This window comes from Arachis duranensis, chromosome 1, assembly GCF_000817695.3.
Source record: "Arachis duranensis cultivar V14167 chromosome 1, aradu.V14167.gnm2.J7QH, whole genome shotgun sequence".
NCBI lineage: Eukaryota > Viridiplantae > Streptophyta > Magnoliopsida > Fabales > Fabaceae > Arachis > Arachis duranensis.
In genome coordinates this window covers 2,086,250-2,108,770 of record NC_029772.3, presented here as the reverse complement: position 1 = coordinate 2,108,770, position 22,521 = coordinate 2,086,250, and the positions used below count along the sequence as shown (strand labels likewise).

At 36.0% G+C, this 22,521-nt stretch overlaps 3 protein-coding genes across 3 annotated transcripts; 2 read left to right on the top strand and 1 right to left on the bottom strand.

Annotated features, from left to right (window-relative positions):
* Nucleotides 1-316: 316 nt before the first annotated feature.
* Nucleotides 317-1,774, top strand: LOC110281345 (serine/threonine-protein phosphatase 7 long form homolog). Its single transcript, XM_021143279.1, has 3 exons — nucleotides 317-1,038; nucleotides 1,155-1,238; nucleotides 1,360-1,774. Exons 1-3 carry the CDS (start codon nucleotides 317-319, stop codon nucleotides 1,772-1,774), a joined length of 1,221 nt encoding a protein of 406 aa, XP_020998938.1.
* A 1,584-nt stretch (nucleotides 1,775-3,358) lies between these two features.
* LOC107481477 (uncharacterized) lies at nucleotides 3,359-11,099 on the top strand. The gene is made up of 10 exons (XM_016101840.3): nucleotides 3,359-3,610; nucleotides 3,907-4,039; nucleotides 7,221-7,277; nucleotides 7,567-7,619; nucleotides 8,710-8,761; nucleotides 8,888-8,953; nucleotides 9,030-9,089; nucleotides 9,406-9,448; nucleotides 10,442-10,486; nucleotides 10,738-11,099. Exons 2-10 carry the CDS (start codon nucleotides 3,928-3,930, stop codon nucleotides 10,799-10,801), a joined length of 552 nt encoding a protein of 183 aa, XP_015957326.1. The 5' UTR covers nucleotides 3,359-3,610; nucleotides 3,907-3,927; the 3' UTR covers nucleotides 10,802-11,099.
* Nucleotides 11,100-16,130: 5,031 nt separating this feature from the next.
* On the bottom strand, nucleotides 16,131-20,397 carry LOC107481293 (transcription factor IIIA). The gene is made up of 7 exons (XM_016101589.3): nucleotides 20,226-20,397; nucleotides 18,928-19,113; nucleotides 18,534-18,671; nucleotides 17,738-18,023; nucleotides 17,399-17,634; nucleotides 17,145-17,288; nucleotides 16,131-17,044 (listed from the first exon to the last, which is right to left on the bottom strand). The coding sequence occupies exons 2-7, from the start codon at nucleotides 19,069-19,071 to the stop codon at nucleotides 16,901-16,903; spliced, it is 1,092 nt and encodes a 363-aa protein (XP_015957075.1). The 5' UTR covers nucleotides 19,072-19,113; nucleotides 20,226-20,397; the 3' UTR covers nucleotides 16,131-16,900.
* Between the last annotated feature and the right edge of the window lie 2,124 nt (nucleotides 20,398-22,521).

Genomic DNA, 22,521 nt, shown 5'->3' with positions numbered 1-22,521 from the left:
AAGTGGTTTATGTTAGGTGGTATTGTTAGTGGTTTATTGTAGTGGTATTGCAAATGATTTATTTTAGTAATTTTGCATGCGGTTTAGTTGGCAGTTTAGGATAAGTGGTTTTTTGTAAGTGATTTTATATGCGGTTGTGTTGATGATTTATGTAAGTGGTTTATGTTAGTGGTTTTATATGAAGTTGTGTTTATGGTTTATGTAAGTGGTTTATGTAAGTGGTTTATTGTGTTAGTTTTTTTTTTGTTACCAGTATTGTATGTGGTTCTAATAATGCGGTCCATTTAATGCGCAGCCACAGCGATGCATCAGGAGCATGCAGCGGCAACAAGGCATGCCACTCGATGAGCGTTATGTTCCCTACTTGCAGATGGCCGGGTTATACCATCTGGCTAGGTTGAACGATAGATGGTTTCGGTTAGATGAGCCCCTTGTCAGCACCTTCGTCGAGCGATGGCGTCCTGAGACGCACACCTTTCAAATTCCCTTCGGAGAGTGCACGATCATGCTTCAGGACGTGGCGTACCAGTTGGGGTTGGCAGTGGACGGGCGTTATGTCAGCGGTTGCCTTACAGATTTCCATATGTATATCGAGGGTGGACGTCCAGCGTGGGTGTGGTTCGAAGAGTTGCTTGGAGTGATTTCTCCTCCGAGCCAGGTTCAGAAGTTCGCAGTAAACTGCACCTGGTTCCAGGAGACATTCGGAGAGTGCCCCGAGGGAGCCAATGAGGAGACTGTGCGGCGCTTTGCTCGTGCCTATATCATGATGTTGTTGGGCACTCAGCTGTTTGCCGACAAGTCCAGCAACCGCATTCACATCAAATGGCTTCCCTACGTAGCTAGGCTTGAAGAGATGGGTTCCTACAGTTGGGGGTCTGCAGCATTGGCATGGTTGTACCGGTGCATGTACCGAGTGGCAAACAGACATGTGGTGAAGTTAGCGGGCCCACTTCAGCTACTTCAGTCCTGGATCTTTTGGCGCTTTCCCAGGTTTAGGCCTGCTGGGTATGATACGTGCAGCTGGCCTTTGGCATCGAGGTATGCTACTCAGGCTTTTCTATTTCAAGTTAAAATAGCTAATGTTCATGTACGCTTGTACTGTATTACAAATCTGTCATACTTCTGATTAAAAATAACGCCCACGTGCGCTGCAGGTGGTCAAGTTACATCCCTTCCTATAGTGAGAAAGGTCCTAGAGTGCAGAGCACGAGACTAAAGATAGACATGTTACAGCCCAGGTATGTGAGTGTTGTTCCGATTACTTTTATTTGAATAACTAGACATCAGATGTTTCTGTAAAGGGAGTTGGCGTGACAACATAGCTATTTTTTGTGTGCAGTTTATCTGGATGCCGTATAGCTCCCCTGAGGTACTTCAAGTTGTGCATCCAGAGGCGTTGGAGCCTCGACACATGGCGGTGTGGCGGTCTGTCACATCACTGATATACTTTGCCGTTGTAGAGTGGCATCAGGTAGATAGGGTTCTACCGCAGTTCGGTAGTGTGCAGCCCCTCTCGCGTCCCACCCTTAACACCGACTTTCTGATGTCGAAGGACGGGAGAGGTGATGATCGTTGGTTCCCGTCTGCTTTACAGCATTGGCATATTCTTTGGGAGACCCGTGCGGACCACGTCTTCCGGTTTGATGTTGTTGCTGACCCTGGACCTTCGCACACCTACCTAGACTGGTGGAGTCAGCATGGAAAGAGGTTCTTGTCACTCGAGTTTTATCTGGGGGATCCGAGGGGCGTTCCTATTCCTGTCGAGGCATCATAGAGGGGTCTTGGGCGAGTTCCTGACATGGATCGAGTCGATGACGTCCCTGATAGGCGTCGGGTTGAGAGGAGAGCTCGTGTCGGGACACGACAGCGCCAGCGTGAGTGGAGGTGGCTAGAGTAGGCTATGGGGGAGGCTGATGAGACAGGTTGGGGTGGTGGTCAAAGACGAGGGCGTGGAGGCAGACGGAGGGCACCCGTTGCGGGCCACGACGATGGTGATCTTCGTGACGTGGACGGTGGGGGAAGGGGTGCAGTCGGGTTGTTAGTCCCCATCATGGCGGCCATGGTGGAGAGGGGTACGCCACCGGAGATCCCACTGCCCATGGTGAGGCTGGACTTGGGGAGGGGCCACTCGGAGATTACTTCGTTGGAGTTCCCCCTGACGACCACACATTTCAGGAGAGTACGCCATGGGTGAGTCCGGGCAGCACGTTTTCAGACTTCCTTGCCGGTGTTGGGTATGATGGGGATTTTGGTGGATCCCCCTTCTTAGATGAGATCAGTGCCATCATGCATGATGATGAGGCTGCCCGTGGGCAGAGTCAGACGACGGGGACACAGGCACCGTTACATGTCGATCTGAATGAGCCTCCCTCCGTGCCTCCTCCTGAGTATTTCGCTTTGGGTGGTACCCCAACTTCGGCACATACTGCTGGGTCACATTCAGTTGTCGGGCCGTCCTCATCCCGACCGGTACATGTCCAGCCTAGGATGCCTGCACAGCCAGCCCCGCAGGACGAGGACGAGGACGACGAGATCAAGGATGAGGAGCCGCTTATCCGGAGAGGTCAGAGAACACGAGTTCCACGTCGTTGCTTCACGGGGTCGCACCTGTTTAGATGATTTCTGTGTCGAGTTGTATATTACCTATCTTTGTCTATGTATTTTGTTATCAGTGTTACTTCGTATCCACCTTTAAATGTATGTGTGTGTTACTATGAAAACATCTGTATTTTGCGTTTTGATGTTATTTAATTTCCGCATCATGTCTTAATTAATTTAATTTGTAGACTAATTTATTCCCATGTGTGTTCAACAGACATTTCGTTTAAAACTCCTTAAACGAAACATATTCATCAATTACGATCCCATGCACGTAACATATTCAGGTCTGTTCCTTAGTAATTCGAACCATCTTGGTTCGATTTACAATTTGTGGAATTCGAATCAATTAGGTTCAAATTATGTGATGGCAGCTATTCGTATGTAATTCGAACTAATTAGGTTCGAATTATGTGTGTGTAGTTCAAACCAAATAGGTTCGATTTATCTGCAAATGTAGTTCGAACCAAATAGATTCGAATTACATATAAGTATGCTTTGACTCATTCGTGAATCACTCTTCAATTTGGCTTATTCATGTAACAACGTTTCTCCCATGGTTTATTTGTGTTTTTTATCCCAAAATTATCATTTTTAATAATACACGAATTCTAATTTAATATTATTCAAAAATTAAAATTTAAAATAATCATAAACGGCAATATCTACATGATTAATAAAATTTATAATTTTTGGTTAATATTTAAACAATTAAAAAGCATCTGTCTCCATATTTCTCTTAAGCTTTTAATTGATTCATTACATTTTAGCTTTCCTCACCGATTGCCGAAATTCTAATCCACCATAGCACCCACCCCCCAATCTCCTCTAACTGTACCCGCCGGCGACATCCCAACGACGGTGGCGATTTCAACACTATAGTGGCGACAACACCAGCCAACAGCGGCAGCCATTCCACATCCACAACCCATAACCACCGCCACACAACAGTGGTTGCCTGCTCATCTCATCATTGATCTCAACCCCCGATTCCACATCTCCGCCCTCTGTGGTTAGTGTTTTTTGAACTGTTCATTTGTAGTTCTGCAGTTAGATTGATTCTTTTTCTGGAATTTAATATGATATGTGAATTCATCTTTCCACTTAGTATTTTAGTCACGTACACCTTTTCTTTTTGGATATTTAGAACATTCAATCGTTTTATTTTGTTTATCATAGTGTACAAACTTAAAAGCTTAATATTGTGGAATGAAGGGAGTGATGGAGTATCATCTTGTAAATTGTTTTTGAAGTTTGCAATCTCCAATCCAACCCTGTAACATGTTTCAACTGTTATTCTTTGAAAAGGAAACGGCAAAACTAAATAAAATGCGGAGGGTTCTGGGGAAGATTTCTGGGTTACTGAGCAATCGAAATATGGTTGGAGTGGATAAAACTGGAAACAAATACTTCACCAAAATGGAAGAGGTTGATGGTATCAGTAAGTGTTTCTCTCTTTCTCCTTATGCATATGCTGCAGTTATTCTGGTTTTAATATTGAATTATGTTATTATTTATTTTTATAGATTATATGGGTGATAATACTGGACCGTGCTATTATTTATTTATTTATTTTGTGGTAAAAGAAGAATTTCATTAAGGTGGAGAGAAGAAGAATACAATTTAGAGGATAAGAGGTCCTCTATACCTGATCAAAACAACGAAAGAGTTATCTATAAAGAATAAGTTTCAATCTCTCAATATGTCTAGGACGGAAAGTCCTCCTTAAAGAGTTACACCAAATAGATGCCAAACATCTATGCCAAAAAACTTGCTTGTTAGAAAATTTGTCATTGTAGGTGTGTGCATTGTGCTCCAACCAAATACTCCAAATAGTAGCGTATATTGCACAGTGCCACAATGATTTTGCCTCTTTTTCTACTTCTGAAACCAATAAAAACCTAGTTAAGAGGAATTCATCTAAGGTTGCAGGGACCACCCAATATTCATCAAAGATGGCAAACAAATTGTTACACAAGATCACATGCGAAAATGCAAAAGCAGATGTGAACTTGATTCTGAGTTTTCCGAAAAATAACACACATTTGGGGAGACAACCTATGTGGCCTTTGAACCTAAACCCTAAACATGTCATTGGTGTTAATTCTGTTAAGCATATCTATCCATATTGAATATTTGAGGGAGCTTTGGACTTCCAAATAGGTTTTGTCAATATGGGAAGAGATTGTATTTTGGGAATGCATTAGAGATGAATGATTTACAACTAAAACTACCAAAGGAATAAAGAGACCATGACCTTTTGTCGGGGTTGGAATATAAAGAAAAATGATCAAGGAGACTTAAGAGTATCATAAGTTCAGAGGATTCCTTATCATTTAGGTTATGGAAGAATTGGAAGTCCCATGTGAAGAAAGAACCCCGTCTAGGGTAGAAGGCCTGGATAGGGGAGTGATTCAAGGAAGATAGTCAATAGAGATGCAGAAACTCTTAAGAGAGGTATCTTCTATTCAGTTGTCTTCCCTTAAGTTAAAACAAGAACTATCACCTACATTCAAAGAAAGATGTGGTTTAGAAATAGTATAACCTTGAGAGATGAACTTCCAAGGGCTAGAATGAGTAGTATGGGCAGCAGCATTAGCATCCTAACCGGTCTTGTCCAAACCATACTTATTCTTGATAAGTTGATGCCATAGAGAGTGAGGTTCTAAAGGAAAGCGACAAAGCCATTTAGCTACCAGTGTAATTTTCTTACTTCTTAGACACAATATTGCCGAGACTCAAGCCTCCTTCCTTGTTCAGCAAATCATCCTGGTTTGTATCCATAGTTCCACACGAAAGAGTCTCTCATAATCTTTTCAATGGTGTTGGCCACTCCTGCTTGGACTGTGCTATTTTTTTTATTATTATTTAAGGGTGTTTTGCTGTGTTTTGGGTTTTACTTTCTTGTCTTGTAGGATTTCTGGTCTTATCTAGTTTTTGTAGGCAAAAGGGATATTATTTTTCCATATTTGTTTAATGGATTTCTTGATTTTGGAGATTCTGTTTCTTATACTCTGGTTTCATTGTGAGGGATGTAATTCAAAGTAAGAAATCTAAATCAAATGAATACAAATGATATAAGAAACCCATCTAAAACTAAACAAGTAACAATCTATAATGTGTATGTAATTATGTATATGTTTTAGGGTGGTTTCTTTGGCAAGAGTGTCCGCTCCTAACAACCTTGAAAGTATGGCAATGTTCCCTTTTGTTGGACAAATTGGGAATTAATACTCAACATGACCCTTGAAATTTGACCCCGGCTCAATTTAGCCCCCAATTTTTCAATCAACCCAATTTGTACCCTAAAATTTTGAGTCGTGACTTAATTTGGCCCTTCCATCCATTTCCGTCACCGGAGAGTTGACGTGGCAATTTTAATTGACACCTGGCACTACATAAACGACATCGTGTAGTTGTTGGCGCCCAAAATGTATTAAAACGATGCCATGTGACATGAGAAGGGAGTTAAACAAAACCCCAAATGTAAAACACTTCATTACTGAAACCTCAATTGACCCTTCTTCTTCCCCCTCTTGTATACGTTGTGGCAACGGAAAATCAATCTTGTCGCCGTAGGTGAAGTTTGAAGCTTTTTGCACTTGTTTCGTCGGCCTATAGTGAAGATAAAGAACCTAGGAACCACCATTTGTTCAAAAAAAAGTTAGTAACAAAATCATTACTCCCAACATGCAATGCTTTGTTTTGTTGGAATATGTTGGTTGAGGTTTGTTGTTCTTTGTTTTTTACTCTATTTGATCAGTGAATCTTTCAGGCACTTAGGTTGATTATGGTTGTTAGTACTGGTAGGGTTCTTGTACGCTAGGGTTTAATTTTTTTATGTATGTGACTGAGATCAACTGACTCTGATGCATTGGGCAAATGGATATTAGTAGCAATGTTGTTTGATAGTAAAAATAAATGAGGCTTGTTGCTGGCATTTTTTTTTTTGTTTTCGTGTTAAGAGAAGTTGGAATGAATGGAAGACTTAATAGTTTATGTTTTCGAATGGAGGTTCATGATTGTTGATTTAAAATAGACTGAAGTAAGTGTAAATGTTAATCATTTCTACAACCACACCATTGCGGAACCTTCCCAGCTGCCATGCGAACGCGATCTACTTGAGCTTTGGGAAGCTTTGCTGCCGCTCCTCAGCATCCTCCCCAACTCACCAAAAACGGCTTCAATTTGGGAGATTTGGGGCACAATCTAGGTTTTTATGTTCAGATCCCTCGGGGCTAAATTGGTGCTTATAAGATTTTTGCCACATCATATAACTGTTGACTGTGCCAAGTGTCAATTAAAATTGCCATGTTAGCTCTCGGGTGACGGAAATTGACGAAAGGGCCAAATTGAGTCCCAACTCAAAATTTTAAAGTACAAATTGAGTCAATCGGAAATTTGGGGGCTAAATTGAATCGGGGTCAAATTTCAAGGGGCCATTTTGAGCATTAACTTGACAAATTTGTGTTGAGTTACTTAAAATGTTATTTTGATCTGTGAGCATGGGTTTGGAGTGTAAAAACTGTAATGCTACTTATATTTTCGTTGTTGTGTGATTTTGCTTTGTATGTTTGTAGGCTGTATCTACCTAATTCTGTTGTCTTGTTTTGGTGTATTAGTGAAAGAGAAAAGATGGGTGGTGTTTAAGGGAGAGGAGGACCCTACCTCAATTCCAGGTATATATTCGACTTGTTGATTTGTAGTAGCTTTCTCTAAGTTGCTAAATTATTTGAATTTAGAGCCTTCTTTTGTTCTGTTGATTATGGATTTGTTCCATCCAATTTTCACATCTCTTTAATGAATTTATTTTCATAATCTTCTGTTGCTAAAGATATTTCTTAGTCTTCACCACCTTCAGCTTCAGTGTGAAAGGCATGATTATATTTAAGTTATTCAGATAACAGTCTATGTTTATTTATTTCTTTTTTCTACTGTTGATGAATAGTTATTGTCCAATTACTTTAGTTGAATGGATATGTTGGCTGAACGGGCAACGCAAAAAAGCTCCAACTCCAGAGGTAAATTGAAATGCATATCATATCATAAATTCATCTAATGACAAGGCTATTTAAGTCTATATATTTTTTTTTAATAAATACAAGAGTAGCATTGAAAGGAACCATAGAAGTACCTATGGGCAATATAAGGCATACTCAAGTTTTGTGAACAAAAAATATAGAACATAAGTAAACTAAGAAAACAAGAAATGCAACAGGTTAGCCTTATCCTCTGATTAGTAAACACTCTTAAAAGTTATAACATTATGTTCTTGTTTATGCCCCCACAGTCAATATAGTCTCTTCAACAGATATAGGCAAGCTGATATCATCTCTATTGTGTATCATATTATTTTAAATACTATAATTGATAATTGAATAGCACCAATTGTTCCAAACTAATTTGTACAGATCATTTGTCATAAATAAATTAGCATGTTTGGCCATGAATAGTTCCGAAGATGGTGTGTCATGACAACTTTGGAATCATGCAAGTCTAATGGGTATTATTAGATGAATGTATAAAAGAATGAAATCAGAGATCCCTGTGATTCATTGACTTATACAATATATATATATATAAGGAACATATCAAAGTGAGAATGGTATTTTTATATGAGAATGTGATTGTAGCCGCTAGATCAAATTGTGTGTAGATTAAATTTATAATTAACAAAGTCATAAAAAATCATTCTTACATGGTAACCACTTGAGTTATATTCTAATTCTTTAACATGAATATAGTTCTAATCAATTGTTTAAAGGAATGGAAATATGTTTGTTTTGTCTTCTTTTTTTTGGTGGTTTTTTCTTGGCCAAGGCGCTCTACTTTTTTGGTGAGGGGGGTTGTTTTTTGTTTGAGGTTTAAATGGGGTTAGGATTATAAAGGGATGAATAAATAAGGGATAGTTGTTCATCAATATTTTCAACCAAAACTAATCCATTAGTTGGTTACTCCTATTTGTAACTTTTGCAATGGAATAACAAAATCTTAAACTAAATAATGGCCTCTATTGTTTACTGAGAAGTTAAACTTTTATGAAGAGGCTTTTTGGCAGAACAACTTATACTATTGCAGTAGTGCTTGATAACACTTTCTTATTCCTCTCAGGAAATGATGGAATTGGAAGCAAGGCGTGAACGTGTTAGACAAAATGTTGCTCGTATGTGTAACTTATATTTCCATGTTAGCTATTAAGTGCAATGAAACAATAATTTTTTCGTAAAAAGTCTAGGTCTACAGTCCCTAACACTCTCTTCTTTTGTTTGCGTGTTTCTTTTTAATTAAGTTCTAAAGAAAGAAGAAGAGGAAAGGAGAGCCAAAGAAGGCAGTACAGGCAAACGTGTCAGCACTGGTTAGAAGCTTAAAATTGTTACATCCCAAATTTTCTTCTACTACTTGATTTATCGATTAATTGAATTTTGATGCAGGAAAGGTTGCTGGTCCAGACTTGAAAAGTTTTATCCGGCAAATCCCAGTTGGCTCAGAAGGTCATCACCATACATTGCTTTTCTTTTTAAATTATTTGATTCTTTTTGGGGGGTAAATAAAAATGTTTTGCTTAAATTCAGGGTAATGAAGATCGACTTTTTATCTCAAGTACTTAAACGTTTCTACCCTCAAAGCAGAATAATACATCAATTTTTTTTTTCACAAAAGAAGCCATTAAATTTTTATCATTCTATGCAGATGATTTACTGATTTTTATGCTTTGCCATCTAGCATTGAGGTTTCGTACAATTACAATACATTAGTAAACCAGCTCTCTTATTAATACAGTTTGAGTTTGACATAATTGCATTATAGGTAGTGAGGTTGAAGAATCATCTGTTGCAAGGGGTAGCTTGAGGTGAGTCTTTTTGGAATTGATGGATCAATAGACAAATATCTATTTGAAATTGAAAATGCACATGCTTTGTCATGTGTCGCAGTCATGTTTTTTGCTGAGTTCTTGTTTTCGATTTTTCAACTTGTGTTGCTTTTAGGCTCTGTTCAAGTCATGCTTCGGGCTGTTAACATACTCTTTGGTGAAATTAGTGATAAATTGTTAGCCTTATATACTTCAACTAACATTTTTTATATTATATAATATTATTTTTCCATTGAAATAATTTATTTTGATATAAATATTGTATAATATCTATTGAATTTTATCTCTAACTTTTGATATTCCATTACTTTACTATGTGTAATGTCCAAAATTATATAAATTAAGTGTTAGGTCGACCCCATTGTCCTGGTCCTTTTTGGATTATTTTTGGATGAAGTTTAGGTCTCTTTTTTTTACTGGGATGAAGTTTAGGTCTGGAAAAAGCCCATCCAAGAAATGGGGTCGGGCCTGGGACTGGGTCTGGGTTTGGGTTTAGCTAAACCTGGTCCAGCCCATGTTCCAGTGGGTGTATTTTGGTTGAGCTTCTCTAAGGAGTAAAATTAATTACTATACATACCTAGAGGCTAGAGTGCATCTCTGATGTTTACCAGAAGAAAAAAAAAAGCCAGTGCATCTCTGATGCTGTACTATAGAAAACTAAGTGTCATTCCTTGGTTACCAGTACTCTGACATAGAAATTCATCTTCTATGAAAGGTACTTCATTTTTCTTTAGATGTTCTTCATTTTGTGTGACCTGAAGGTCACGAGTTAAAGCCGTAGAATCTACAGATGACTTTATCAAATTATGTTGCATACATTACACCCTTTGGGTGCAACCCTTTCCTGGGTTATTTTCTCCAAATTCCAGATTGTATTTGTCATTAAGTAATGCTTTTATTTTTCACTTTTTCATATAAAAATACTTTAGAAGTAACCATTCAACATATAGTAATTACATACTCTTTTTGCAGGAGTACTCAAGAGAACAAAACTGAGAAAGAAAAAGTGGAACCTGAGTAAGTTCACAGCCACATGAGTGGATATTCCAAGTCAATTAACATTAAAATGAGCCAAATTTCTATAAATCACATTTTCATTTGGAGATCTATATAAAAATCATAACTCAGCTAATTGAGACAAATCTATGCTATAAACACAATTATTTCAAACATGTTGAATTTCTGAAAGTAATCATTTCCCAAGCTTTTGGCTTATGATATATAATTTCTGAACTTTCTTATTTGCTCCTTGTTAATATATTGTTTAGGTCCTCGGAGCCAACAGGATCTGGTGCAACTTTTAGGCCAGGAACCTGGCAACCGCCAACTTGAGTTTTTGTTACAACAAAGAGGGGCCTTTTTGACATCAACATTCTTGTGTTAGCCTCATGCTATGTTTATTAGAAATTACATGCTTGGTTTATTTTCTTGCCAAAATTTTTTTGACAAATTTCTTCCCATACAAAATTGTAGTATTTCCTTGTTCATTCATAAACATCAATTCAACAAATATGAACACCAGAATAACCCAACATGAGGGTACAGCCAAAACAATGGTGACCTATGGATTTATGATGCGGTAAGCTCTAAAATCAAAGGACCAGATAAGGGTATTTCCTTTAGACATCCATTATTTTCTGTCATGGTGAAAGGACAACCATTTGGTTACTTTGAATCAGATAAGGGTATTCGTTAAGACAGAACATGACACATTGATTCAAGGTCTTCATATCAACTGTAACTGTTCAACTATTAGCCATCTCTTATTTGTTGATGATTCTATATCTTTTTGCAAGGCTTCCCAATAAAATTGTGTCAACCTGTTGGTTATCTTATTAGATTATGGGGCTATCAATGACCAAAAAATTAATCTGAACAAATTAATTGTTTTTTTTTTTTAGCTTTAATACTCTTTTAACATATACAATTGGCCTTCATTCTATGATTCAAAGATCAAAGAAAATAATTTTTAATTTCATCAAGGAAAAGGTCAGAAAAAAAACTTCGGCTTTGGAAGTGAAAACTACGCTCTTTAGGTGGTAGACAAGTTCTTGGTTTTGGAAGCGAAAACTACACTCTTTAAGTGGTAGACAAGTTCTAATTAAAGCTATTGGTGAGACTATCCCTGTTTATATTCTAGCTGGTTTTAAGTTTTTAAATTATCTTCTTATTGAATTTCATCAACTAATGATGCAATTTTGGTAGGGTTAAACAAAAATTATTTGAATAAGCTAGGACAAAATGAGTAGGAAAAAATGCAAGGTGGTCTTGGTATTAAAGACTTTAAGGGCTATGAATCTGTGGTCCAAGGCTAGTGGCAAATTTGTAAGTCTCATAAACTATATCTACAAGTTCGAGTCTTAATGGAGACCGTGGATTGAGAAATCTTAAATAGTGTATTAGAGTATGTGTGTGTAGGGGTGGCAAGCGGGAAGCCCGCCCCGTCCCGTCTAGTGAGGCGGTTCCAGAATCTCAGCCCGCTCCGTCTAAAGTCTTTTTAATTATAAATATCTAATAAACATAATTATAAATATTGTTCTCAAAACAAAATAAACATAATCACAAACATAATTATAAATATTGTCTCTAAAACAAAATAAACATAATCCAAAACATTCAATTTTCATCTTCATTCTCTTGTAAGTTGGGTTGGGGAAAGTTGAGTTTTGGCAAAACAAATTGTAAGAATATCCCTTGCCAAAAAAATACTAAGCCCGGCGGGGAAGCCTGTCCCGTCCCGCCAAAACCCACGGTTTCAGCGATGCGGGTTAGGCGAGTTTTTGCTATTTGGCGGTCCCAATTTTTCAGTCCGACCCACCTTTTTCGGCGGGTTATGGGGGCCAGCCCGGCGGGTTTAGACCCGTTTGCCACCCCTATGTGTATGTGATTGCATGACAAGAAAAAAAAACTATGAATCTAGCTCTTCTTGAAAAACATTGTTGGCGTATTGCAAGTCAGCCTCATTCCTTATTTAACCATGTCTTCAAGGGTAAATATCTTAAATATGAGAATGTCATGTCAGCCGAAATCGGTACTAGTCCTTCATGTTCATGGGCTTAGAAGAGAATTTTGGAATGGAGAAAGGTAGTAAAGAAGAGTAAAAAGTAACTTTTTTGTCTTAGGAAGTAACTTTTCAGCAGACATATTGACCATCATTTGCCACAATTCACAACCATTCTTCTCACTCCAATAGCTTTACGAAGGATTTGGATTCTCTAAATTTTGAATTTCACTTTAGAGAGTAAAATATGATCTCTCACCATTTATTTCATAGGTGGGACCAAGAGTAAATATGAGAGAGAAATCATTCAAGGGTAGAAGATCACACTTTACCCTTTAAAGTAAAAATTCAAAATTTAAAGGATCCAAATAGTTTTATGAGTGGCAGCTTTATCTGAGGAGGGACAACATAATCCAATCTCAGCTGCAAGAAGGAAACAAGATCAAAACTTTAGACATGGTAAGAGAGTAAGAATGGAAGATGATGGCCAAGTTTTCACAGGAGAACAAGACCCAACGTTAATACCTAGAGTGGAAGACTAGATGCAAGGAGCTGAAGAAGAAAGAATATAAACTAAGGAATAAAGGAGATCCTTCAGTGATATGGTGGAGAAAGGCAGAGTCAATATAAAAGCTGAAGTTGAAAGAAATGAAGAAAAAAGAGCATCTTTAAAGGAGAAGCAACCTAGGAAGACAGAAGAGGAGCTGGCCCAAGGTATTATAGTGGATAAAGTTGAAGGAATCTATAACTTCAAGATCAATGAGGCTACTATAAAGAAGTTACAACACCCATGGTGGGACACCCTATTTGTTAAGTTGTTAAGGAAGGAAAATATTCCTAATGACTCTAGCAGGGAGGCTAGAAACCATGTGGAAAAAAATGGATAGTATTAATGTGATTGACATAGGTAATGATTTCTCCATTATTAAATTTTTTTTCTAATGGAGATTTAGATTTTGCCATCAGACCTCGAAAAATTTTTTATCACTACCTTCCTGTTCGCCTTTGGAAGCCGAATTTTAATCTCACAAAAGCCGAGATTGATAGAATTGTAACTTGGGGGCTTCCAGGGTTAGCAATAGAATATTATAAGGAGAGAGTATGCTAAGGAAGATAGGGAATATAGTACGACAAACTATTAAAGTTGATACCTATGTGACATAAAAAAGTAGAGAAAAATTTACTAGACTATCTATTGAATTAGACCTAATAGAGACTCTAATTGCTCAGTACTCCATTGATGAAGTCAAGTATAAAGTGGAGTATAAAAATCTTCATAGCATTTATTTTGGGTGTGGCAGAGTGGGACACAAAAAAGCTAACTGCCCCCAAATCAGCAATGCTGGAACTTCAAAAGAGGCAGCCATGGAAGCTGGAAAAGTGCAAGGAAGGGAGGAGCAGAGAGGAGACAAGGTGGAGGGTAGTGATGAAAATTTGAGAAAAGATAAGGGCAAACAAGTCATGACAACAGAACATTAATGTAACTTGTTAATGGAAAAGAAGAAGCCTGCATGGGAAAGGTCATAAACCTCAACCTCAGGTAACTTCTTCTTTGTTTTTTCATGATGACAATATTCTCATGAAATTGTAGAGGAACGGCAAATAAAGATTTTTGTCGCACCTTGAAGGAAAGTATAAATTAGGTATTATTTTATTTTTAGAGACTAGAATAAGTGGTAATAGGATAATAGAAGTTATTACTTATTAGAAGGTTTGGCTTGCTCTTTCTACCACTTAGAGGAAGCAAATGGATTCACTAGGAGAATTTGGATATTGTGAAATAATCTTGGTGTAAATGGTTATGTTATAAGATCCAAACAACAGTATGTGCATAGAAAAATTAGTGTGAATAACTAAAGAAGTTGGATGCTCACTACAGTATATGCCATCCCTCTAAAAAATAACTGTAGAAGATTATGGGAGAGTTGTTTACGAATTTGGATCTTCTAAAGTTTGAATTTCACTTTAGAGAGTAAAGTGTGATCTTTCTACCCTTGAATGATTTCTCTTTCATATTTATTCTTGGTCCCACATATAAAATAAATGGTAAGAGATCAAACTTTACTCTCTAAAACGAAATTCAAACTTTAGAGAATCCAAATCCGCTGTTTACTATGGCGAGTAGCATGACTGAAGAGTGAGTTATGGTTGGAGACTTTAATGAAATAGCTAACCTTTTAGAGAAGAAGGGAGGTGCCAGAGTAGATATGAATGCTTGTAAAAAGTTTTCTGATTGGATAACTAAGTGTAGCCTCAAAGAAGGCTTTGTGTGAGAGGCCTACGAGGAGGGAAATCCGAAAGGCCATATTTAATATTAGGTCACTAAAGGTACCGGGGTATGATGGCTTCTCAGTCCTTTTCTATAAGGAAAACCGGGGTATGATCCCTTACCCCTAAAGTTCAAGCGCCAAAATTTATTTGGTAGTTTTGTCTTAGAATAAACTATCATTTGTACCTATAAAAGATACAGATGTTGACAAATGTACTCATATAAGAATAAAACGACAATTATAACCACGGAAGATGGCTTCCGTGTGCCAAGAGTACCTGGACGTTAGTTATATAATTGGTTCGTTAGGATATTCTTGGCACACGGAAGTACAATTGTCGTTTTATTCTTATATGGATATATTTGTCCGCGCTTGTATCTTTCATGAATACAAATGGTAATTTATTCTTTTGTAATATAAATTACAAGTGTATAACTAAAAATATGGTGGGAGACTTAAACCTTTGCTGCCCCAATGAATATCTCCCTGTCAAGCTAGCTTTGTCCTAGGTAGAAGGATTCAAGATAATATTCTAATTGCGAAGGAGATGGTTTCACTTGATGAAAAAGGCTAAAGGCAAGAAAAAACTTATGGCCATAAAGTCCGATTTATGAAAGTCTATGATTGAATTAGATGGAATTATTTGAAGGTTTGTCTCATACTTTGGATTTCCTCTCCAGATGATGAATTTAATTATGGAATGTGTTTCAACTTTAACTTACAACATATTGTAGAATGGAGTAAAGACCGATAATTTCCAACCATCTTGAGGCCTGAGGCAGGACGATCCAATTTCGCCATACTTATTCGTCAGGATGATAGGTAGGTGAAGAATATTGGGAATCTCAGAAAGCATGCAATTATAACCGTCCTAAACAATAAAAAAGAAATAAAAGTAGTAAGACTATTTTTTTATTATAAAATGAAAAAAAATATTTTACAAAAAAATTATTAAAACTTTATTTTCGAGATCACTTTTGGCACTTTTAGTTGCTCATACTTTAATGGTTGCTGAAGAATCTATAAGCACGACCATTTTGCTAACTTGTGTTTTAAAATAAAAAGACACATGCTAAGAAGTAAGAACGCTATAGACAAGTATTTTATTAAAAATTATTGAAATATAATTTTTTTATACGTTTCCAATTCATTTAAAGTTTTATTATTATACTGTTACCATGTTCCCTTACACATACTAAAAACTTTTACCAGTAGTTTTTCCAAGTCTTTAGAAATACTAAAAACTTGAATGATTAGTCTTTGTTACAAACATTCTTTTGAAATCGGAAGCCCAATAAACATTTTGCTTCTTTTAGTTGTTTACTAGCTATAATGTTGTACTTCGTGTATGTCTCATGGTGATGGCAACTATAACTTTGGGAAGGTACACTTACAAACATGATTGTTAGGATAATGAAGATATACTATTCACAATATTGTCATTGATTACACTATAATGCACATGCCACTCTTCATACTTTTACACAACATATGTAAGATGTAGTGAACACTAATCATTATGCTAAAACTAATTCTTTATGTACCACGACTAAATCCCCATTTTGGTCCCTGAGATTCACGCGATTACTCATTTTGGTCCCCAAAATTCAAAATTACCTATATTGGTCCTCCAGATTCAAGTTTGGGCACCAATGTGGTCCCTCGACTATTTTCGGCGATGATAAGGCAAACGACGTGCTAAGATGACACCCTCCTTACCACGCTAGACACTGCAACGGCTAGCTGACGTGACAAGAGTCGTATTTGTATCCAATTTAGTCCCTAAAACCCTAATTATCTTATTATTTATCAGAGTTATAATGACAAAATTTTAACAAGAGGGGACTAAATTGGATACAAATACAACTCTCGCAACATTAACTAACCGTTGCAGCGTCCAACGTGACAGAAAGTGTGTCATCTCAGCACTCCATTTGCCTAATCATCACCGGAAAGGGTCGAGGGACCATATTGGTGTCCAAACTTGAATCTAGATGACCAGTATAAGTAATTTCGAATTTCGGAGACCAAAATGAATAATCGCGTGAATCTCAGGAACCAAAATGGGGATTTAGTCCATGTACCACACTCATGGCAAGATGCTTAAATCTACCTTACATATATACTTAATGTCAAGGACAGAAAGGTCAATTCATCTGGTCACTCCTGCATAAATAACAAATTCTCCAATTGACTAGGTGGTGTAACCCTTTTCCTGACCAACATTTCTACAGTAGGACACACTCTCTTCCTCCCACCCCTTGGCCTTGACCTGAATTGTTCATCAGCTTCTTCAAAATCCCCCTGAATCAAGAAAAGCTTCATTGATCATTTCTGCTAATGCAAACGCCAGGCAATGCAAGGAAATTATTGAACTGGAATATGAAGTCAGAAAAGAATTTACATGGGTAAAAACATGTTTCCCAGTTTTTTCGTGTTTATCTCTGACATGTTTGTAAGCAAATCTCAGGCCACAATCAGGAAAACCACACACAAAGGGCTTTTCTTTAAAGTGCACGGCCTTCTTATGTGTAACGAGATTAGATTTCTGTTGAGGCATAACCAAAAGAATCAATCAATACAATGTTCAATATGTAACCATGGTTGTGGATTCACTTAGAACGAATATGCGGGGGCTTAAAGATTAAGGGGTCTTACACTTGAGAATTTGCAGCTACAGCCCTTAAATTCACATTTAAACTCTGCCAATGATTTGTCAGCTTCATGTGTGCGAAGGTGCCTTTTAATATTCTTTTTCAGTTGTCTACTTCCACAAGTGTCGCAGGTTACATATTGATGACAGGATTCAATATGTTCTTTAAGGCACTGGTTATTAGTGAAATGTTTCATGCAACCAGGCTCCAAGCACACTACATCTACCGACTGCAGCTTAACTGCAGAACAAAAGTTCTCTTAACAATTTTTCCCAACATTTTCAAAACATAACATGGAAACTTTGATTATTCACAAAGAAAATCAAATTAGATGAAAACTTGCCATGAGAATCTGCATGTTTACGAAGCTTTGATGCAAACTTGAAAACCTTTCCACAGCCAGTTTCTGGGCACACAAACTGCTTACTTTCTACATTTGTGGATGTAGATCCTTCATCATGAATCTCTTTAACATGTCTTGCCATATTACCTTTTATTGAGAAGATTAGGTTGCAATTCTCCATTGGACATTTAAAAGTTTTCCCTTCATGCTGTAGAAGGTGACGATTCAAATGATCCTTTCTTCTGTAACTTGCCTGACAATCATCAACCATACACACATACGGCCTCTGGGGCCATTAAAAGAAATGTCAAAAGATGCCAACCAAAAAAACGCAATGGGTGTCAATTGGTTAAATAAGAACAAGACATGGAAGAACAAATTGCCAACCTCATCTTGAATAAAGCGTGATTGAGGCATCCTTGATGGAGCTTCACAGGAGGTCTCCCTACCTGATACTAATCCATCAAGTCCAATTATGCTGCCTCATGCATTTTGGAGTTCTTTGTCTGGGATCCAATGCTTCACACTATAACATTATTATAGTTATAGTATATTATAAATTACTTTCCTGCAAAAATATGTGCTTCAGTGATACATCTTAAATCATATAGTATTAACCTATAGAAGATTTTTCCAGTGTACTCATTTTAAAAAAGGTATAGTAGCTTGCTGGATTAGTTTACACTCCTTGGCTCTCCATATAGTCACAAATTTTCCACATGTAAAAAGTTTATCCTATATTGTAATATTTCAGTTAATTAGTTACAAAAGGGTGTTTTGTTAATAAATCAAATACCTCAAGTGAATGGCTTTGCATGTGCTGCAACAAGTAGGCAGGTTTTTTGAAGCTAGCACCACATTGTTGGCAAGTGTTGTTGGGCTTTTCGCAATGTGCTTCATTATTTCCTTCAGCTCTAGCTTTTTCCAACTCGTCCTAAACACATCAATTCAAATCAAATAAGATAACCAAGTGCAATTGCATATTATCATATTCTTAACTTTGAAATAGATAGGTAAAAAAGCAACCAATAACTAGTAAAATATACAACTGCATATAAGGGATTTTCATTGCAAAACCATGCCAATCATTGGGTTTGAAATACAGCAAAGACAATTAGAGATTAGATAACTATTAAGAAAAAGGATAATCATCAAATATGCTGAAACAAAAGACAGAAAGAACAAAGTACCTTGTGTTGTGAATTGATGTGGGAGGTAATTAAGATCTTTTTAGACCTGCAAATGCCACAGTATTCACAGAAGTAGCGTCTAATATCTTTGAAGACTGGCCTCTCACCACTTTCCATGGGTTCATCCATCTGCATTTCAGGCATTGACGAGGACAACTATCAGAGATTGCAACAATTCCACGCCACCTGAAACCATACAAATCCATTTGGACACAGGGTTAACAAATTCGCCTGGTTTTCTATATGTACAGAGATCATGAATCCCACGTGTTTAAGTTCCACTAAACCAAACACAACATTGAATTCATATAGGTAATAACATGAGCATTCAACTAATCATCAAAGAAAGACAATAAATTAAAGCAATGTTACATTTGTTCCTTAGGATTTGTAAGATTGCACTGCAAATTTTTCAAGCACAAACCATCACTAAATAAAACAAACATGCGAGAGCGGAAAGCAAGGATTCAAACTCTCAAAAGTTCAGACAAAGAAGGGCCAAATAAAACCTTGGAATTCTGGAACAGATGAATAACAAATATAGGCCATTTCATGAAGGAGGATTTGTGGGTACACCGGAACAAAGGTTCCATACTATTATAATAAACATATAGAAAGCTTTCAGATCTCAGTTTTATCTTAAGAAAACCCACTATGGGAGTGATAGGTGTTCGCACAGCTACAGGTGGTGGTGATGATGGAGGTATGCCCGGTTCGGACGGCAGAGAGAAAAATGGGGTGAACCAAAAAGGTCGGCCATTGAGACAGTACGGCGGAGATATGACTGGAGATAGCGAAGCAGAGGATCCAACGGTTATCCCGCCGGCAATTGAACCGGTAAGAGTCAGACTAATCCAATCGGTCGCTGGACTGACCCGTCATAATTAAATAAATATAAAATTATATATTTTCACTAATTACCAACTAATTATGAACTTAGGCGAATATTTTCACTGTAAAGATCCCAGAATTCACAACAGATTCAATTCAATTCAAATGTCCATTTTTCATCTCAGCACAAAAGAGGCAAGCAGAAAAAAGCAAAGGCTATCACATCACAATACCTAACACACACTAAATTCACATCATCAAATTTTTTTTTCTCCCTAATTCTCCTCTTATTTTTCAATTTTCATGTACCTATAACCTTCTACTTTTCTGATTAAAAGGAAGCCCCACAACAAGGTTTTTAAAAAGACTCACTTCTTCTACATCTTTACCAACACAATCAACTAATTGTAAACCAATTATCAACTAATTAATAAAAATTAAAAACGAAAGAAAGAAAAAATGCTCACCAGATTGACCAAAATACGCAGATCAGGGTGAAGCGAAGCAGAGGTGAGGCCGTGAGGTTGGGCAGCTGCAAGGAGGGAAGGGAGACTCAGAGTGAGAGATTGGGTGATTGAGGTCTCTCAGAAGTGCGGCTGTGGGGGAAGTGAGATACGAAGCGAGCAATATTAGGGTTTCTAGAAAACCAAAAAGATTGGTAAGGGTATACAAGTACTTTCACATTGTGTGTATGCGAATCGCGAAATTTTGATATTTTATTTAATTAATTAAATTTATTCATTATTATCATCTTTCAACAACACATGATTTCACAATTTAAAATCTTATTCATCAGCTTCTCTTTTAATTCATCTGAAATATGTACAAATACACTTTACATATCCAAATATCTAAATACAACAACTCAATAATCTCATGTTCTCAACTCTCAGAACAGCAACAGGTATACAACAAAAAAATTATTGACTCATCTTTGTACAATAATATATTATTGACCTTTTAATACTCCTCTAAAAAAAATGCCTCCATCTTTATACAATAATATAATGACCCGTCATTATCTAAGATCCATCTGTTAGAGCATGCAAATAGTTTTTTTTCTTCTAAAAAATAACTAAAAATAGTCACCATTCATATCTATCACATTTATTTTACCTTTTTTATCCAATTTTTCTATAAACATTGTTTCATAAAATCTAAATTGACTCTCTTTTCAAGAATTTTAACAATGAGAGCAACATGTTATGATTTATACCATTTTTTAAATTCTTCTCTAATAACTTTGATCCCAGGGCATAGATCCCAGGGCATAGATGAAAAAAATTTTCTTGATATAAAATTTCTCTTTCTTCCTTATACCAACGATCTTCGGAATCAGAATTATCTTTTCTTACATCCTCGAAAATTTAATCTTCTTCTCCTAAAACTGGCTCAAGAGGTCAATAACGAATCTTTATAAGAAACGAAAACTTTAGAAGTAGTAGGAGCATTTTTGTTAAGCAAGACTTCTATGTCCTCTCCAAAAGTATTCTTGATGTGTATCCAAGAATCTATTATATTTATTTGTTATGTTTTTAATGAATTACATATTGCTTAATAATGTGTAATGAATAAGAGAAATGTGATGTTATGAACTTTGAGTGACTAATACCAAAAAAAAATATTTTTATTTATTTAAATAAAATTTGATCAATTTTAAAAAAAATTATTTCATGTATCATTTCATTATTGAAAAATATAAAAAAGAGTACTTCATTAAAACAAATACTAGTTAAATGGTTGAATATTTAATCTCCTGTGTTTAGTTCAATATATATACATTAAAACAATATATATACATTAAAACAAACACTAGATGAATATGTATTAATCTGATGAGTAATTAAAATTTTAGATTATGTTATAATTTTTTTAAAAAAGAAATATTTTATTTAATTTTTTTGTAATAAAAATTCATATCTAAAAAGATGAGAAGAATATTACGTGGAGATTTTTTTGTGCATTTATTTAAATGAGTGAAAATAAAAGAATAATAACTTTTAAGATTTGGAAACCATTTTTATTTATTTTAATATATTTATGATTAGTGATATGTGTGATTAGTTTTTTAATATATTGTATTATATTAATATGTATGAATAAATTTTATAAATTGTTAACAAAAAATTTATTATGTAAAATTGCATTAATATATTTTATGGTTTTTTATATATTGGTCTTGCAGTATTTTATCAAATAATGAAAATATTTTTGTTTTGGAGAAATAGTAATTAAATTAAATCAATTCATACTTACGTTTAGTAGTAAGTAGTATGAATGTTAGATAAATTTTTTGAATTGTAGTAATGTATGTAATTAATTTGTGTAATTGGTAGAATAGTTTTTTAATATTGTATAGTATAAAATTATGTGATTTTAATACTGTTAGGATTATTTATTAAAATATTAATTTCTATCTAATAATTTTGCAAATGTTTAAATTATACGAAATGTTAGAAATTTATTTTTTATTATTAATTTTTTTTAGGATTTAAGATTATTCGAACCTAAACATTTGAATGTGTCAAAATTTTGGGATTAAATTGCTGTTGAATTTTTAAATGAGATTGGATTTAGACACATATCTCGTATTGGAAGAATATACGAACACTCGATAATATTGACAGGGGATAAGTACTTTTTTCGTCCCCAAGGTCTGGGGTCAAAATCAAAATCGTCCCTAACCTTTTTTTGTTATTACAATCATCCTCAACATTACAAAACGTTATAAAATCGTCCTTTTCTACTTCAATTTTTTTATCA